At 39.1% G+C, this 18,583-nt stretch overlaps 1 protein-coding gene across 6 annotated transcripts in view; it reads left to right on the top strand.

The window, feature by feature from the left end:
* Positions 1-18,583, top strand: part of myom1b (myomesin 1b) — a 57,641-nt gene that overhangs the window by 24,863 nt on the left and 14,195 nt on the right. For all 6 annotated transcript variants that reach the window (XM_061922102.1, XM_061922105.1, XM_061922104.1 and 3 more), the window contains 18 exons: positions 1,337-1,533; positions 1,600-1,726; positions 1,829-2,013; positions 2,073-2,187; positions 5,607-5,763; positions 5,823-5,929; positions 6,081-6,125; positions 10,756-10,892; positions 10,964-11,108; positions 11,214-11,273; positions 11,347-11,414; positions 11,488-11,601; positions 11,840-11,927; positions 16,849-16,887; positions 16,974-17,079; positions 17,169-17,332; positions 17,404-17,440; positions 17,538-17,560. In XM_061922102.1, the coding sequence (XP_061778086.1) occupies positions 1,337-1,533; positions 1,600-1,726; positions 1,829-2,013; positions 2,073-2,187; positions 5,607-5,763; positions 5,823-5,929; positions 6,081-6,125; positions 10,756-10,892; positions 10,964-11,108; positions 11,214-11,273; positions 11,347-11,414; positions 11,488-11,601; positions 11,840-11,927; positions 16,849-16,887; positions 16,974-17,079; positions 17,169-17,332; positions 17,404-17,440; positions 17,538-17,560 (1,914 nt within the window). The remainder of the gene's footprint in view (positions 1-1,336; positions 1,534-1,599; positions 1,727-1,828; positions 2,014-2,072; positions 2,188-5,606; positions 5,764-5,822; positions 5,930-6,080; positions 6,126-10,755; positions 10,893-10,963; positions 11,109-11,213; positions 11,274-11,346; positions 11,415-11,487; positions 11,602-11,839; positions 11,928-16,848; positions 16,888-16,973; positions 17,080-17,168; positions 17,333-17,403; positions 17,441-17,537; positions 17,561-18,583) is intronic.

Below are 18,583 nucleotides of genomic sequence, written 5' to 3' on the forward strand. Positions count from 1 at the left end.
GAATTGTAATCTAAAATTTTTTGTTTACACTAATTAAAGAGTCATAGCTTTAGGAGACCTTTTAAACTTGTATTTAATATGGTATATTCATAAGAACTACATCGGATTAATCATAATGGATGATAATTGGGATATTTGGAATTCTAGAAATTAAAAACAATAACAATGTAGACAGTTTCAGCAATAAAATACAGTGTATTATTATTATTATCATCTATTGTGATCACTACAGCATAAAAATAAAAACTACTGTACTGTAAGACATAAAATACATTTAAAAAAAAGACTTCATTTAGGCTAGCTAACCATATGCAGAATTTACCTCAAAAAAGAAAACAAAAAATCTCAACAGAGTCAAGTTGCAAAATTTGAAGTGGAGGACCATTCAAGTTTTCTTTACTGCAACTATTCTATTTTCATGAAAGATTTCATTGTAAGGATTGCAGAGTCTGACGGTCAAAACATTTAACACACGTTTCCTTACCATTAATTGTTCATGTGTTATATTTTCTGATATTATATCATTATATATGTATTATTTTTTATATCATATTATTCAAAAATGCTATAAATTCTTATATTATTATATATATTTGCTATTATTTATATACATACATTAGTATATGTAAACCGATGCAGGGTCTGCATAGCTCCTCAGAACAGAACCTTCAGGTGATCTTGAAAACTTGACAATCCACCACAAAGATGTCAGATTATCAACAACCAAGAATAAGGCTGTGTGAAACTAGCGCATCAAACTCTAATCTTTTTGTACAAATCTAACTTTAACTAACAGCACAGTATTATCAATTTCCCTGACTTGGCATCTAAGCAATTACCAATGTTGTTAGGGCTGCCTGAATTAGAGAAATTATGAATATTTTTCAATTGAATTGATTACTGAAACTGACAAGAAAAAAATGAAATATTTAGGTAAACATTCTGTTATAAATTTAGCATAAAGACTATCAACAATAGAAAACGTTGAGTCTGCTTCTGTGAATCAGAAGTTAGTTTTTGAAATGTTGATTTACTAAATAAATGTGTTGTTCTTTGTCAGGACAGAAAGTTTAGTTTAGCCACACATATTTTAGCATAATGCTTACCAACTCCTCAATTTATTTACTCAAAAACTGTTCAAATATCTGTTTAATAAGAACAAAACTTTTTACAATAGTTACATAGTGTGATAAACAATGTTTTTAAGTACTTGCAGCCTTTACAACATAGTTTTGAAATTCACCTCAGTTAGCTTTAAGAATGAAATGTGTCCCTTTTAGGTTGAGCTTTAGTTATCCATGCATTGAGAGTTCATTGGAGTTGTCTGTCATCTCAGCGTCTCCTGCTCCACCTTTTGGCATCAGTGTACTGGAGTGTGTACGTGACTCAATGGTGCTCGCCTGGAAACAGCCGGCCTTCGTGGGCGGGGCTGACATCAGTGGATACTTTGTGGATTACCGCGAAGTCATCGACGGAGTGCCGGGCAAGTGGCATGAGGCTAACATTAGGGCAATCAGTGAAAGGGCCTACAGGGTGAGTCTTCCTCGTTTTTTCCCAGCCTGATGTTCACAGAAGCCAAAATTCTTCTCATGTCTGTAGGTGACGGACCTGAAGGAGAACAGAAAGTATCAGTTTCAGGTCCGAGCAGCCAATATTGCAGGTGTTGGCATCCCGTCACTTCCCAGCGACACGTTCCTGTGTGAGGAGTGGACTATTGCTGTTCCAGGTGCACTTTTAGCAGCTCTCAGGGGATTTATTTCAACCTTCAGCCTTTAAAACATGATCTGGAATTTCAAAATTCCAATATTTTGTCTGTTTTTCCTGCTAGGACCTCCTCATGATCTAGAACTCAGAGAGGTCCGTTGTGACTCCATGACTTTGCTATGGAAACAACCAGTTTATCAAGGTCGAGATCCGGTCAATGGCTTTTACGTCGATATAAAGGAAGCTGAAGCTCCAGAGGAAACTTGGAGAGGAATCAACACCAAGGCTACAGAGAACACCTTTTTCAAGGTCACTGTGAAGTTGGTCACATCTTTAAAAATGTGCTTATTTTTCTTGTTGTGCTGCAGGTCAAGAATCTGAAGGAGGGAGAGACGTACATTTTTCGTGTGCGAGCACAGAACCAAGCAGGTGTAGGAAAGACTTCTGAAATCTCAGAGAGAGTCCAAGCTCTGACCAAGCCAGGTAGGAGGTATAAGGACAGTTGATAAACTACTAAAAATTCTCAATATTTCTAATGAATATTCTCAATAATCCCAGTGAAAAATCTCAATATTAGCATTGAATAAAGTCAATATTTATATTGAATGATGTCAATAGAACTAGTAAATAATCACAATATTTATAGCGCATAATCTCAACATTTAAAGTGAATAATCACAATATTCCTCGTGAAAAATCAATCAATCGATCAATGTTTATTTATATAGCCCTAAATCACAAGCTTCTCGAAGGGCTGCCCCCCCCCCCAACACAGGAGACCGAGTGCAATGGATGTCGAGCGGATCTAACATGATATTGTGAGAGTCCAATCCATAGTGGATCTAACATAACCGTGAGAGTCCAGTCCAAATTGGATCCAATATAGTAGCGAGAGTCCCGCCAAAGTGGAGCCAGCAGGAAACCATCCCAAGCGGAGGCGGATCAGCAGCGCAGCGATGTCCACAACCGATACGCAGGCGAGCGGTCCATCCTGGGTCCCGACTCTGATCGAGCGGTCCATCCTGGGTCCCCACTCTGGACAAGCGGTCCATCCTGGGTCCCCACTCTGGACAAGCGGTCCATCCTGGGTCCCGTCTCTGGACAGCCAGTACTTCATCCATGGCCACCGGACCGGACTCCCTCCAGAAGGGGGAGGGGGACATAGGAGAAAAAGAAAAGAAACGGCAGATCAACTGGTCTAAAAAAGGGGGTCTATTTAAAGGCTACAGTATACAAATTAGTTTTAAGATGAGACTTAAATGCTTCTACTGAGGTGGCATCTCGAACTGTTACCGGGAGGGCATTCCAGAGTACTGGAGCCCGAATGGAAAACGCTCTATAGCCCGCAGACTTTTTTTGGGCTCCGGGAATCACTAATAAGCCAGAGTCCTTTGAACGCAGACTTCTTGCCGGGACATATGGTACAATACAATCAGCAAGATAGGCTGGAGCTAGACCGTGTAGTATTTTATACGTAAGTAGTAAAACCTTAAAGTCACATCTTAAGTGCACAGGAAGCCAGTGCAGGTGAGCCAGTACAGGCGTAATATGATCAAACTTTCTTGTTTTTGTCAAAAGTCTAGCTGCCGCATTTTGTACCAACTGTAATTGTTTAATGCTAGACATGGGGAGACCCAAAAATAATCCGTTACAGTAATCGAGACGAGAGGTAACAAACGCATGGATAATGATCTCAGCGTCGTTAGTGGACAAAATGGAGCGAATTTTAGCGATATTACGGAGATGAAAGAAGGCCGTTTTAGTCACGCCTTTAATGTGTGACTCAAACGAGAGTCGAAAATAATACCCAGATTCTTTACCAAGTCAGCTTGTTTATTTGTTTGGTTGTCAAATGTTAAAGTTGTATTATTAAATAGAGGTCGGTGTTTAGCAGGACCGATAATCAGCATTTCCGTTTTTTTGGTGTTGAGATGCAAAAAGTTGGCGGACATCCATTGTTTAATTTCATTAAGACACGCCTCCAGCTGACTACAATCCGGCGTGTTGGTCGGCTTTAGGGGCTTGTCGAGTTAGGTGTCATCAGCATAACAGTGAAAGCTAACACCGTATTTGCGTATGATGTCACCTAGTGGCAGCATGTAGATGCTGAAGAGTGCCGCGCCAAGAAATGAACCCTGGAGAACTCCACACATTACCTTAACATAATCCGATGTCACATTGTTATGGGAGACGCACTGCATCCTGTCAGTAAGATAAGAGTTAAGCCAAGACAGGGCTAAGTCTGACATACCAATTCGTGTTTTGATACGCTCTAATAAAATATTATGATCGACGGTATCGAAAGCAGCGCTAAGATCGAGGAGCAGCAACATAGATGATGCATCAGAGTCCATCCTTAGCAATAGATCATTAGTCATTTTTGCGAGGGCTGTCTCTGTAGAGTAACCGAATTGAAAGTTTTCACATAGATTGTTAGACGCTAAGTGTTTATTTAGCTGCTCTGCAACAATTTTTTCGAGGATTTTCGAAATAAAGGGAAGGTGAGACCATGAGGTCAGGATAGAGGTTTGTCTTTTAAGGAGAGGATGAATAACCGCTTTTTTGAATGCTAGGGGAACGGTGCCCGAGGAAAGTGATACGTTTATAATATTTAGCACTGAGGGACCTAATAATAAAAAGAGCTCCTTGATAAGTTTCCCAGGAAGTGGGTCAAGTAAACATGTTGTTTGTTTTATTCCATTTACACGTTGTAACAATTCTTCTAATGTTATTTAATCAAAAAGAGAGAAACTATTTTGGAGGGCAGTATCCGCCGTATATACAGTCGTATCTTTTTTAATACAACCCAGTTGTAGCTGGGACGCATTGTCTTTAATCTCCTTTCTAATGAGTTCAATTTTCTTATTAAAGAAATTCATAAAGTCATCTGCCGAGTGGGTGGAGCTACTGGAAGGAGTCCCTTGTTGGGTTCGCGATGCTACTGTTCTAAACAAAAATTTAGGATCGTTTTTATTAAGGAGGATGAGATTTGAGTAATATTTAGCTAAGGTAAGCATGCATTTATAAGTTAATAAACTATCACTCCATGCTTAATGGTGCACCTCAAGTTTAGTCGCGCGCCATTCCAGCTTTCTACATAATAATTTCCGAGCTTTAGTTTTTTATGTAAACCATGGGTTACGCCTTTTTGGAGCCTTTTTTAACTTCAGCGATGCGATACTATCAATGATTTCGCGCAGGGCGTAGTTAAAGTTGTTAGTGAGGTTATCAATAGAGCCTACATACTTTGGGGATGGTGCCATTACCGAGGGCAGTATGCCAGCAAGAGTCGTCATTGTGGCAGCATTAATGCTGCAGCTGCTATAGCAGTGATTATTATTATTAGCTTGCCGAACATGAGTCTGAACTTCGAATTTTATAAGGTAATGATCGGACATTACTTTAGTATACGGGAGTATCATAAATTTGGAAACGGTGATACCATCGTATTACCGTTGCGATGCTTGAGTTAATTTATTATTTGTGTAAGGCCACAGCTATCAATTATAGTCTAAATATTTCAAGTTAATAATCATATTTTTAGTAAAAAATCTCAATATTCCTAGCAGGATAATCATACAATTGTACTGAATAATTCTAATAGGCCTAGTGAATAACCCCAATATTTCTAGTGAATAATCTAATAATTCCAAGTGAGAAAAATCTAAATTTTTCCTGTGAATAATCTCAATATTCTTAGTGAATAATCTCAATATTTCCAGTGAATAATTTCAATATTCTTAGTGTATAAAATCAATATGTCTAATATATAATCTCGATATTTCTAAGGAAAAATCGTAATATATCCGGTAAAAAAAAAAGAAATCCAATCTTTCGAGTGAAAAATCTCAATGCTGTAGTGAATAATCTCTATATTTTTTTTGCTTTCCTGTGGCATCTAGGCACCAAGGAAATAGTTGTGGATGTTGATGATGATGGCAACATCTCGCTAAACTTTGAATGCAGCAACATGACCCCTGATTCAAAATTCTTGTGGTCTAAAAATTATGAGGATATCCCCGACTATTCACGCATGACTGCGGAGACCAAAGGAAACAAGTGAGATGATATTTGAAGGACACTTTGTGCTTAATCACTCATTGATGAAATTATTTCAGGTCAAAAGTGACTTTCAAATGTCCCGGAGAGGAAGACATTGGCATTTATTCATGTCTTGTCAGTAACACTGACGGTGCGTCATCCAGCTACACTATCTCAGAAGAAGGTACGTTTTAAAGTAAAGAACGTCTCTTTTAAAAAACAGCATTCTTCAAAGCTGTGCTGTCAACATTAATAACCTCTGAAGATGTTAAAACTGGTCAATGTTAAAGACAATGTTATGAAACATGTTCTAAAAATCTGTCTTTTATTTTCAGAGTTGAAGAGACTGCTCGAGATCAGCCATGATCACAAGTTCCCAAGTAAGTCCACAAAACACCTCTTCTGTTTTTAGATGTTCAGATGGTCCTCAGGTTCCCAACAGATGCTAATCCTAGATTGTGATAATTAAATCCGGTTTTAGAGAAACTTTGGAGGAAGTCAGAACTTCTACCCGATCAACACTTAATTTACTCAATCTGTACACTGAACGCGTTAAAACTTTTGTTTGACTCAGTGGCGGGTCGTGTGTTTCCCACATAGGCCTTCAGTGATTTTCGACTTCAATGATTACCTCTCAAAATACCATGATTTACACACCACATGACCACTGTTGGATTAACACATTTACGCACTACTGGGAATTTAACTGAATTACCTCAACACTGTACAAAACGGGCTAATTTCTGGAGCATTTAAAAATAAACTCGCATCAGCAATTAAAACATAACTTATGTGGTACTGTCGAAGGTAAAATTGTAAAAAAAAAACATAAAACATGAAATAATAGAGAAATTAAATATTTTAACTCACAATTTGTAGCCCCCATTCAACGCCATATATGGCGTGGCGCAGTGGGAGAGTGGCCGTGCGCAACCCGAGGGTCCCTGGTTCAAATACCACCTAGTACTATATATATATATATATATATATAGTATATATATATATATATACCTCTTTCACTCTGGCGTGGCCGGCAGTGAGAGGCGACGGGCTTGGGTGGCAATTCTGGTTGCCCCCCGGCTTAAAGCCTGCACGTTGGAGTTCAACCCAGTGGACGAAAGGGTAGCCTCCCTCCGCCTTCGGGTGGGGGGACGGGTCCTGACTGTTGTTTGTGCTTACGCACCAAACAACAGTTCAGAGTACCCACCCTTTTTGGGTACACTCGAGGGAGTACTGGAGAGTGCTCCCCCGGGTGATTCCCTTGTCCTACTGGGGGACTTCAACGCTCATGTTGGTAACAACAGTGAAACCTGGAGAGGCGTGATTGGGAAGAATGGTCGCCCGGATCTGAACCCGAGTGGTGTTTTTTTATTGGACTTCTGTGCTCGTCACAGTTTGTCCATTACAAACACCATGTTCAAACATAAGGGTGTCCATATGTGCACTTGGCACCAGGACACCCTAGGCCGCAGTTCCATGATCGACTTTGTAGTTGTGTCATCGGATTTGCGGCCTCATGTTTTAGACACTCGGGTAAAGAGAGGGGCGGAGCTTTCTACCGATCACCACCTGGTGGTGAGTTGGCTGCGATGGTGGGGGAGGATGCCGGACAGACCTGGCAGGCCTAAACGCATTGTGAGGGTTTGCTGGGAACGTCTGGCAGAGTCTCCTGTCAGAGAAAGTTTCAATTCCCACCTCCGGAGGAACTTTGAACATGTCACGAGGGAGGTGCTGGACATCGAGTCCGAGTGGACCATGTTCCGCACCTCTATTGTCGAGGCGGCTGATCGGAGCTGTGGCCGCAAGGTAGTTGGTGCTTGTCGTGGCGGTAATCCTAGAACCCGCTGGTGGACACCAGCGGTGAGGGATGCCGTCAAGCTGAAGAAGGAGTCCTACCGGGTTCTTTTGGCTCATAGGACTCCAGAGGCAGTGGACAGGTCCCCGATTCTGTTCATAAATTTTATGGACAGAATTTGTAGGCGTAGTCAAGGCATTGAGGGGTTCCGGTTTGGTGGCCGCGGGATTAGGTCTCTGCTTTTTGCAGACGATGTGGACCTGTTGGCTTCATCTGGCCGGGATCTTCAGCTCTCACTGGATCGGTTCGCAGCCGAGTGTGAAGCGGCCGGAATGAGAATCAGCACCTCCAAATCCGAGTCCATGGTTCTCTCCCGGAAAAGGGTGGAGTGCCATCTCCGGGTTGGGGAGGAGACCCTGCCCCAAGTGGAGGAGTTCAAGTACCTAGGAGTCTTGTTCACGAGTGGGGGAAGAGTGGATCGTGAGATCGACAGGCGGATCGGTGCGGCGTCTTCAGTAATGCGGACGTTGTACCGATCTGTTGTGGTGAAGAGGGAGCTGAGCCGGAAGGCGAAGCACTCAATTTACCGGTCGATCTACGTTCCCATCCTCACCTATGGTCATGAGCTTTGGGTCATGACCGAAAGGATAAGATCACGGGTACAAGCGGCCGAAATTAGTTTCCTCCGCCGTGTGGCGGGGCTCTCCCTTAGAGATAGGGTGAGAAGCTCTGTCATCCGGGAGGAACTCAAAGTAAAGCCGCTGCTCCTCCACATCGAGAGGAGCCAGATGAGGTGGTTCGGGCATCTGGTCAGGATGCCACCCGAACGCCTTCCGAGGGAGGTGTTTAGGGCACGTCCAACCGGTAGGAGGCCACGGGGAAGACCCAGGACACGTTGGGAAGACTATGTCTCCCGGCTGGCCTGGGAACGCCTCGGGATCCCCCGGGAAGAGCTAGACGAAGTGGCTGGGGAGAGGGAAGTCTGGGCTTCCCTGCTTAGGCTGCTGCCCCCGCGACCCGACCTCGGATAAGCGGAAGAAGATGGATGGATGGATGGATGGATATATATATACACACACATATATATATATATATATATATATATATATATATACCTAATCAACGTTTTGTTTTCCTTCTTTGTGGGTTCAAAAAGTGAGTATCTGTGATTTCTCTGCTAGCCCGGTATGGCTACTGTGAAACACTTCAGTAAATTGCAACTTGTAATTGGATACTCACTTTGGAGTGACACGTGACTATCCAATCACATTCTCATTAACGTCAGGCTACCTAGATAGGCTACTGTCAACAACTTTGGATCTGATTGGCTATCACAACTGTCTATTAACTGTATGTGTGCTGTTTGTTTACACTATGTCGATTCAGAAGGCTACGGCCAAATTCATAAAGCTCTGGCAACAAGCCAGCCTGACATGAAGAGAATATACTTTTATGTATCTATAGAAAGTAAATCCATCCATCCATTTTCTATAGGCTCCAATAGCCCCTGCGACCCCATAAGGAAAGTAAATAAAAAATAAAATTAACTTTGATTAATCTATGATCATTATTTATGTTCAGCCATCAGTGAAGGCGTGATTACGGATTAATTTAATCAATTAATCTGCTAATGGTCTTGGGTGTGGCTCTGCTGATCTGCATAGCACTGCCGCGGCTCAAACCAGTGGTCCCCAATCCCAGGACACTTATATGTCATGTTCAACGTTAGGCCAGCTAGAAGGCCCTACTAACAGCAACCCGTGATCTGATTGGCTATCGCAATTATCTATCAACTGTATGTGCCAGTTCACTTACAGTACTCAGACTCCGACTTGTTGATTCTGAAGGTCCCGGGCAGATTTCGTACAGCATGGGAACATAAGATAGCTGAATTTTGATTGGATAAAAACTGTAACCTAAAAACAACAGCACTGGAAGGAGCATAATGTGAAATGAAGAGAATATGAATAGTTTTTGATATTTAGAGAAAGTAAATTAAAAAAATCCTTTTATTTTTAATTATGTTCATGATTTCTGGTTATGTTAGGCCAGCAGAGAAGGCCTTGATGGTATGACCTCCGGATGAAGACAGCTATTCAGATAGTGTTTCTTCACCTGGATGCTATGTACTCAGCCATGCATTCATCTTTAATAACTCTCAAGCCCAAAATCCATCCATCCATCCATCCATTTTCTACTGCTCACGGGGGTGGGCTGGAGACAGCTGCATTCGGGCGGAAGGCAGGGTACACCCTAGAAAAGTCGCCACCTCATCCCAGATAGACAAGACCGATAGACAGACACTTTTACACTCAATTTAGTGTTGCCAATCAACCTATACAAAACATAAAGTTGAACATCTCACAGACAAAAGTACACAAAACAAAAAGCTATGAGCAATAATGCTAACACTGGTTTGGAGAGGTAGTCACTACACAGGACATATGATGACCAGGCAAAGACTAGACAGCTAACTGAAAACTAGATACACAGACTACACACATAAATACACCTGAACTAGACACAAGAGGAAGGTGATTGAAAAAAACAAAGCTCAAGGCAAGACACAGGTGCAACTCAGGACACAAAGAAACACTTGGGGAACAGAAAACAAGACAACCAGAAACAGATCATACCAGTACCCTCCCCCAAGGGAAAAGATTCCAGACATCCCAAAGTCCACAAAAAATGACAAACTTAAAAAAAAAAAAAAACTTGGCCTACCACAACTGCTGAAATGCTATCTTTCTTGAGAAGTTGAAGTCAGCGGACTAGAGACCGCTCAGGGCACTTGGTCAATGAAAGACCAAAAGTTATATGCAAATGTGCACTACATGTATCACATCATTATTGCAGCCCTTTGAGGCACTTGTGATTAAGGGCTATACCATTAAACTTTGATTGACTGATTTATAATTATTGCTCTTACTGGCTTCTAAGAGAACAGCAGTCGATTAGCACAATGCAACATAGCAACTCAAGCATGAAGAAGGAAAGCAGAAAGGAAGGACAGAAGGCCTTTGTTGTCATCGCTCGAGTACAACCACTCTTCATTCAAAAGTTAATTTTGTTCATATCAAAGTTCATATAATTTCTTCTTTAGAAAATCAAAATTCAGTTTTTCATTCACTTATGGGAGGATGTATGTAAACCATGAAATCTTGTCATTAAACATTATAAAACTTTTCTAAGTTGTTTTTTCTCTCATCTTTTAGCTATTCCCCTCAAGTCAGATCTGGCAGTAGAGATGCTGGAAAAGGGCAGAGTTCGCTTTTGGCTGCAGGCTGACAAGATATCGGCCAACGCCAAAGTCGATTACATTTTCAACGACAATGTTGTGTCTCAAGGCGAGGTCAGCCAGCGACAAACACCACTTTTCATTCTTCTCACATCTTCATGTTCCCTTCTGTTGGCATCTGGCAGAAATACAAGATGAACTTTGACAAGAACACTGGAGTGATTGAAATGATCATGGAATCTCTGACACCAGCAGATGAAGGAACCTTCACCTTTCAGATGCAAGATGGGAAAGCAACCAACCAGTCCAGCCTGGTACTGATAGGAGACGGTAGGTCCAGTCTGACCAAGTTTAAAATAGACCTTGTTAGCGATTGGAGGTTAGAATTTTGAAGATCTACTAATGGTGGCAAACAATATGTGTTTTGGATTCCAGTGTTTAAGGATTTGCAGAAGGAATCTGAGTTCCAGAGGAAAGAATGGGTCAGAAAACAAGGTATTTATCTCGACTTTTGCACTGAAATCTCCATGAGTTTTGTTTACCTTTTTGACCACCATGTTGTCTCCAGGTCCTCACTTTATTCAATATTTGGGTTACGAGGTGACGCCGGAATGTTGTGTTGTACTGAAGTGCAAGGTAAGACTTAGATTCAGATTATTTAAAAAAATTGTGTTGTAATAATCCTACAGTCTACTGTGCTGCATTCAAGGTGGGAAACATAAAAAAGGACACCTCAGCTCTCTGGTATAAAGACGGCCGCGAGATTAAGGTGGATGAAAATCTGGGCTTTACAGAAGGAGTGCTGAAGCTGGAAATAGCTCAGGTATGGATTCAAGTTTTTAAATATCTTACTTGTGCTTGTGTTGTCATCATAGAAACATGCTGCGAATATAACAAACGTTTCAATTCAGTGTGGAATCTATAGCTACTTGTTTGATGGCTTTTTTGCTTTGTGTCCAGGAAAATTAATCTGCCCTCCTGAATACAAAGCAAATGAATATTGATAGCATCATTTATCATGTATGTTTATAACAAGAAACATTGTGACGGCTGTCTGACAGATTTCGAAGAAGGATGCTGGCGTGTATGAGATTGTTTTGAAGGACGACAGAGGAAAGGACACTTCAGCGTTAAGTCTGACCGACCAAGGTGACCTGCTGTTTATTTCTTAATTGAATAATTGATTCTTTCAATAGCCAAATTCCACACCATGTTTATTTTTAATTCCTACTGGTATATTAGTTTTGGGAGCTGCCAACTCTTTTGGATTCTGCGGGAGACATCTGGAAACGCTGACTGAAGTTTTAAAATCTTGTTTTGTAATTTTGTGTATTTAAAATGAAAAGAGGAAATATACTGTAAATATAACAAAGTTCTATAGTAAGGAATAAATACTACTAAATGTGTTAGGGTTGCGATCGATGTGCCAATGAAGACGACCCCCAAAAATGCTGCGTTGGCTAGGTCTTTATGTTGAGTGCACAGAATGGAGATAGGTTACAGAATCAGTGACTAGCTAGCTCAGCACCATGATATTTATATATGATAGGCATAAGGATACCATGAACAACACAAACACGATCCAGGGCTTTTTAAGGTATGTTCATGTACAATATAATACTACTAGGTTATTTGACGAGCGGCCAAATCCGATATGTTAAATATGGAAGTGTTATTGTAGCAAAATTATTTGCAAATGTGTATCTCAATCTATGCCTGTGTAATCCAAATCACGTGTGCGTGTAATTATGTGTGTCTGTATATCAATCTGTGTGTGTGTATTTAGATTTGTGTGTGTGTTTTAAGTTGTCCGTCTGTATTATGAGTTGTCTGTGTGTGACTGACTCCTGTGTAGGAGTTGTTTGTCTGTTCAGCAATTAGAACGTGTAAAGGGATTTGTTTGTAACTCCCCCTTGCCTTTCCTTATACATACGAGTCGGCGCCTTGCAGCCACTCGCACTCGTGTTAGCGGTACAGCCTAGAACAATGGACTTTTTATCCCTTGCTGTAAATAAAAGTCCAGATTTTAGCAGTAATTTAGTTGTCAGAAGTATTTTTGTATTCAAATAAGTGATCATGTAATGACATTGACGTAGAAATGGTCGCGTTTCCTCTATCAGGCGGAACAAACAAATGATAAAAATAAGATGTAAAGTATATGCACTTTTTGTCCTACAGGTATTCGAAAATAGTGTTGCTGTATGATAGATTTAGTCTTACACATATCTGAGAATACATCTCAACTGTTTGAAAGTTCGGCAATGAAATATGACAGCGCTGCAGTGAGAGGTCTTTTGCCATTTTTGACAAGGGTGTAGATTCTGGAAGGCATCAGGCAGTGTATGTGTGATGTTGCTTGAGATGGTGTACTGTAACTGTGGCGTCAAACTTGCCTGTTGCACACCCACTCTGCAAATAAGGGAAAAGCAAATGTATTATTATATTTATTAGATTCTGATTATAATTATACTCATCTGACCCACTGACCCTAATGTTCCTCTTCTAAAAACAAAACAAGTTGCAGTGATTTAATTTGCCTGGATTTGTTTTAAACGTTAAATTAGGCTGACCATATTCTGAAATCCCAAAAAGAAGACACACATATATGCATGCCAAGGCGAGCAGCCTGCCAAGGCCGGGACTAGGTGAAAATTTGCCAATGATATTTGAACTTGCTTTATAAATAATATATTTATTTAAATAAAGCATTTTTTCTCCTCGGTTGACAGCAGCGTTGGCGCTAGGAATTTTCCCATGTCCAATTGTCCCGTGGACCCCATCAAGTCATAAAAATGGGGTCCCACAGTAAATTTTTGGGGTCCCACTTTTTTGTAAGTTTTTTGAAAACAAATGACAAACGTATGCATTATATACAGTATTTTTGCAAAAAGGTTGTCATAAACGTCACTTTATTCATTAAAAGAAACAATAAAAAAAAGAAGACACGTTTGTATATATATGTAAATGTATTCAGTAATAAACATCCATTCGCTTTCATCTTTCCTTCTTGGGTCTAAACCAGGTGTCCCCAAACTACTCCCCGCGAGCGTCCAAAATCCGGCCCGCGGGAAGTCCTAAGTTAAAAAAAATAATTATTTTATTTAATTTTTCATTTTTATTTTTTTATATCTGTCCTTTCTAATCCATTTTACTGTTGTTACCTGTTGTGCATTTTCCCATCGATAACTTGACATCGTCAGTGGCAAGTGTGTGCTCTTTCAGTCAAGTAGTGCGCGAGGAATGTATGTATATATATATATATATATATATATATATATATATATATATATATATATATATATATATATATATATATATATATATATATGTATATATATATGTATATATATATATATATATATATATTCTATAAAATCAGTACCACTTTTTATATTTTCCTTTGTTTGTTTTTGTTTTTTATTGTAGCAACATGGTGGTTAACGTTAAGGAGACTTGTGTATGTATGTTCATGTTAATATTTATATATATACAGTATATATATATATATATATTTATATATATACAGTATATATATATATATATATATATATATATATATATTTATATATATACAGTATATATATATATATATATATACATATATATATATCTATATACTATAAAATCAGTACCACTTATATATTTTCCTTTGTTTGTTTTTGTTTTTTATTGTAGCAACATGGTGGTTAACGTTATGGAGACTTGTGTATGCATGTTCATATTAATATTTATATATATACAGTATATATATACTATAAAATCAGTAGCACTTTTTATATTTTCCTTTGTTTGTTTTTGTTTTTTATTGTAGCAACATGGTGGTTAACGTTATGGAGACTTGTGTATGCATGTTCATTTTAATATCTATAGATATACAGTATATATATATATATATATATATACATATATATATACATATATATATATACACTGTATATATATATATACAGTATATATATATATATATATATATATGTATATGTATATATATATACAGTATATATATATATATATATACAGTGTATATATATATATATATATATATATGTATATATATATATATATATATATATATATATATATATATATATATATATTTATATATATATATATATATATATATATATATACACAGCCCATCCCCCGGCCAAATTGTTCTAACCCAATGCGGGCCCCGAGTCAAAAAACTTGGGAACCCCTGGTCTAGACCATAATTGCCAACCATCCTGATTTTTCCGAAAGACTCCCGAGTATAAGGGTTCCTCCAGATTCAACCATTCTCTCGAACTTCTCCCGAACAACGTTATTAAGGGAGTGCCGTGAAAGAACTGCTTCAAGCATCTTCTGCAAACTGTCGTCGTGTCGGCTTTCCCTCCATACAAAGAAATTGCCAGCCAAAGGACATTCTGTGTGCGGTTTCTTCAGAAACACATTCAGGTGACTGCAAGACATACTTGGTCAACAGCCATACAGGTCATATTGAGGGTGGCCGTATACAGAACATTAACACTGTTACAAATATGCGCCACACTGTGAACCCACACCAAACAAGAATGACAAACACATTTCGGGAGAACATCCGCACCGTAACACAACATAAACACAACACAACAAATACCCAGAAAACCTTGCAGCCTAACTTTTCCGAGACGCTACAATATACACCTCCTACCACCAAACCCCACCTGCCCACACCGTGTGTCATGTGCACACACTACTCGCTCTCAATGTTAGTAGGCCAATTACAAGTAACTTTAAGTAAGACTTAATAAAGTGATACTATAAGAACGTTTGACAACGATAACATGTTTATTTTCAAACACTTTCCATCATGCATTCAACTACAAGTTGACCTACCTTGCACTTGACGTGTAGTTGTGGATGGTGGTTCTGGAGTTGGCTCAACATGTTTGAAATGTTGCCTCCTTTCGCAGAGTTTTTTTCCTGCATTTTCTGGTGATAGGCTGACTATTCTGAATTGTTTTACCCTCAGCACGCTTTATGAATCTAAAATACGTCCATACTTCAGATTTTGTCCGTTTACTAGCAGGGCAACATCTCAAGAGCTAAGTCCTTTTGTTGTTTTCTGCCGTTTCCCGGAAGTGAGCAATGTCCCCCGGTTCATTAATAAATGACAGTTTTTCGATAATTTAAAAATTAAACGGTATGACTAACTGTCCTGAATTTTATCGTGGTTTATCATTATTTACATCCCTACATACTTCTATAGTTAAAGACGTTAAATTGGCACATAAGTGCAGTGCAAAGCTTAGACAAGAAATATTTTTCATTGCGAGTCCGAAAAACAGCGCAGTACTCTTGTCCTACAGATTGAAGTAGTTGGTCCTAAGAATAAGTAGTCCACTGTCACATAATGGATCTTTGACTAGCTTAAACTTAATAACCTTATTTCTGATTGTCAACCATTTTCCATTCATATCGTGCAGTTAGGTGTAAGGAGCTTGGGTGGAGAATCTACTGCAACATCACCAAATGTTGGTAGCTCTGGAGTTGGCGATTACTTCACAAAATAATATGTTAGCAATGTAATAAAACATTGGCAAAAAGTGTGTTACCGGCTAGCACGTTTGTCGCATACTAGCCACATTACCTAGCTGAAAATTAATTAAAATGCTAATAAACATTACCCGGCTGAAGCTAGCACTAAGCTAAAACTCCAATACACGTTACTTGGTGTAGCAAGCACTAAGCTGAAACACGAATAGATGTTCTGTTGCTGAAGCTGGGACTAAGCTAAAACCCCAATACACGTTACTTGCTGTTGCAAGCACTAAGCTGAAACACAAATAGATGTCTGTTGCTGAAGCTGGCACTAAGCTAAAATGCTAAAATATGTTAACTGGCTGTAGCTATCCCTAAGCAAAAACGGTAATACATGTTACCTGGCTGAAGCTAGCATTAAGCAGTACAGATTCCTTTTGATTTGTATTGAGTCTGAAGTTTTAATTGTGTACTTTGACAAACGTTGTTACTTCCATAATTCCGCAATCTTGTTGCTGTGTTAAGTTTGCCTATTGTCCTGAACATTTTGCTCATTGTTTTCTTCAAGGTTTCAAAGACCTGATGAATGAAGTGTTTGACTATATCGGTGAGTTGTAAACATTTCACACCTACTTTTATCAAGTTTGTTCCACCTAAATTCAGCAATTGAATGGACGATTGTTGACTTTGCAGCTAACTCTTCCACACCGTTGAAGATCACAAGCACAGAAGAAGGCATTCGCATCTACACCTTTGTCAGCTACTACAACGACCTGCTGCCAGTCACATGGCACTACAAGTGTGTTCAACCCATTTACGTTTTCAAAATAATGAAAACATACTCTGGTTCAAATATACAAAACTAAACTCTGGTTTGTGCCCCAAAAGGGATTCACCAATTAAATTCAGTGACCGCCTCAAGAGCGGCGTGGTCGGCGAACAGTTGTGGTTGCAAATCTCAGAGCCCACTGAGAAGGACATGGGAAAGTATGCCATTGAGTTCAGCGACAGCAAAGGAGGCCTAAGGCGGACCGTGGAGTTGTCAGGTCAAGGTTAGAGAGAATTCAACTTCCCTATTTGCTGCTGAATGTCATTTCTCTCAAAATATGTTTGTGCTTTGCAGCATATGAAGACGCCTTAGCAGAATTCAAGAGGCTCAAGTAAGTTAAAACTTGATTTAATTTCACATTGTTTTGACTGCAAAATCTATTTCTGCTTATTTCACACCTTTATTGATTTGTTGATTCTCTCCTTCAGAGCAACTGCTGTTGCAGAAAAACGTATGTTTTGTTCATCCATGTTGTTGGCATGCATTTGTGTGACTGCACTGAATTACAAATATGGGATAGCAATACAAAGTATAGAAATATGGAATGGGATTGGGTGGATCAATATTGCTGAGGCCTGAGTGGAGCAGACCTGATCAGTGCAGTAGTACAGGTGAGTACTGGTACTAGTATACTAATGAAAAAAGCCTATATATATATATATATATATATATATATATATATATATATATATATATATATATATATATATATATATATATATATATATATATATATATATATTATGTGTTCATATACAAACCCCGTTTCCATATGAGTTGGGAAATTGTGTTAGATGTAAACATAAACGGAATACAATGATTTGCAAATCATTTTCAACCCATATTCAGTTGAATATGCTACAAAGACATCATATTTGATGTTAAAACTGATAAACATTTTTTTTTTTGCAAATAATCATTAACTTTAGAATTTGATGCCAGCAACAAGTGACAAAGAAGTTGGGAAAGGTAGCAATAAATACTGATAAAGTTGAGGAACGCTCATCAAACACTTATTTGGAACATCCCACAGGTGTGCAGGCTAATTGGGAACAGGTGGGTGCCATGATTGGGGTTAAAAGCAGCTTCCATGAAATGCTAAGTATTTCACAAACAAGGATGTTGTTTGTAAGCAAATTGTCGAACAGTTTTAGAACAACATTTCTCATTGAGCTATTGTAAGGAATTTAAGGATTTTACCATCTACGGTCCGTAAAATCATCAAAAGGTTCAGAGAATCTGGAGAAATCACTGCACGTAAGCGATGATATTACGGAGCTTTGAACCCTCAGGCGGTACTGCATCAAAAACCGACATCAGTGTGTAAAGGATTTCCTCACATGGGCTCAGGAGCACTTCATAAAGCACCTGTCAGTAACTACAGTTGGTCGCTACTTCTGTAAGTGCTAGTTAAAACTCTACTATGCAAAGCGAAAGCCATTTAACAACAACTCATAGGAACGCCGCTGTGGAA

Source organism: Nerophis ophidion, linkage group LG15, assembly GCF_033978795.1.
Source record: "Nerophis ophidion isolate RoL-2023_Sa linkage group LG15, RoL_Noph_v1.0, whole genome shotgun sequence".
Lineage (NCBI taxonomy): Eukaryota > Metazoa > Chordata > Actinopteri > Syngnathiformes > Syngnathidae > Nerophis > Nerophis ophidion.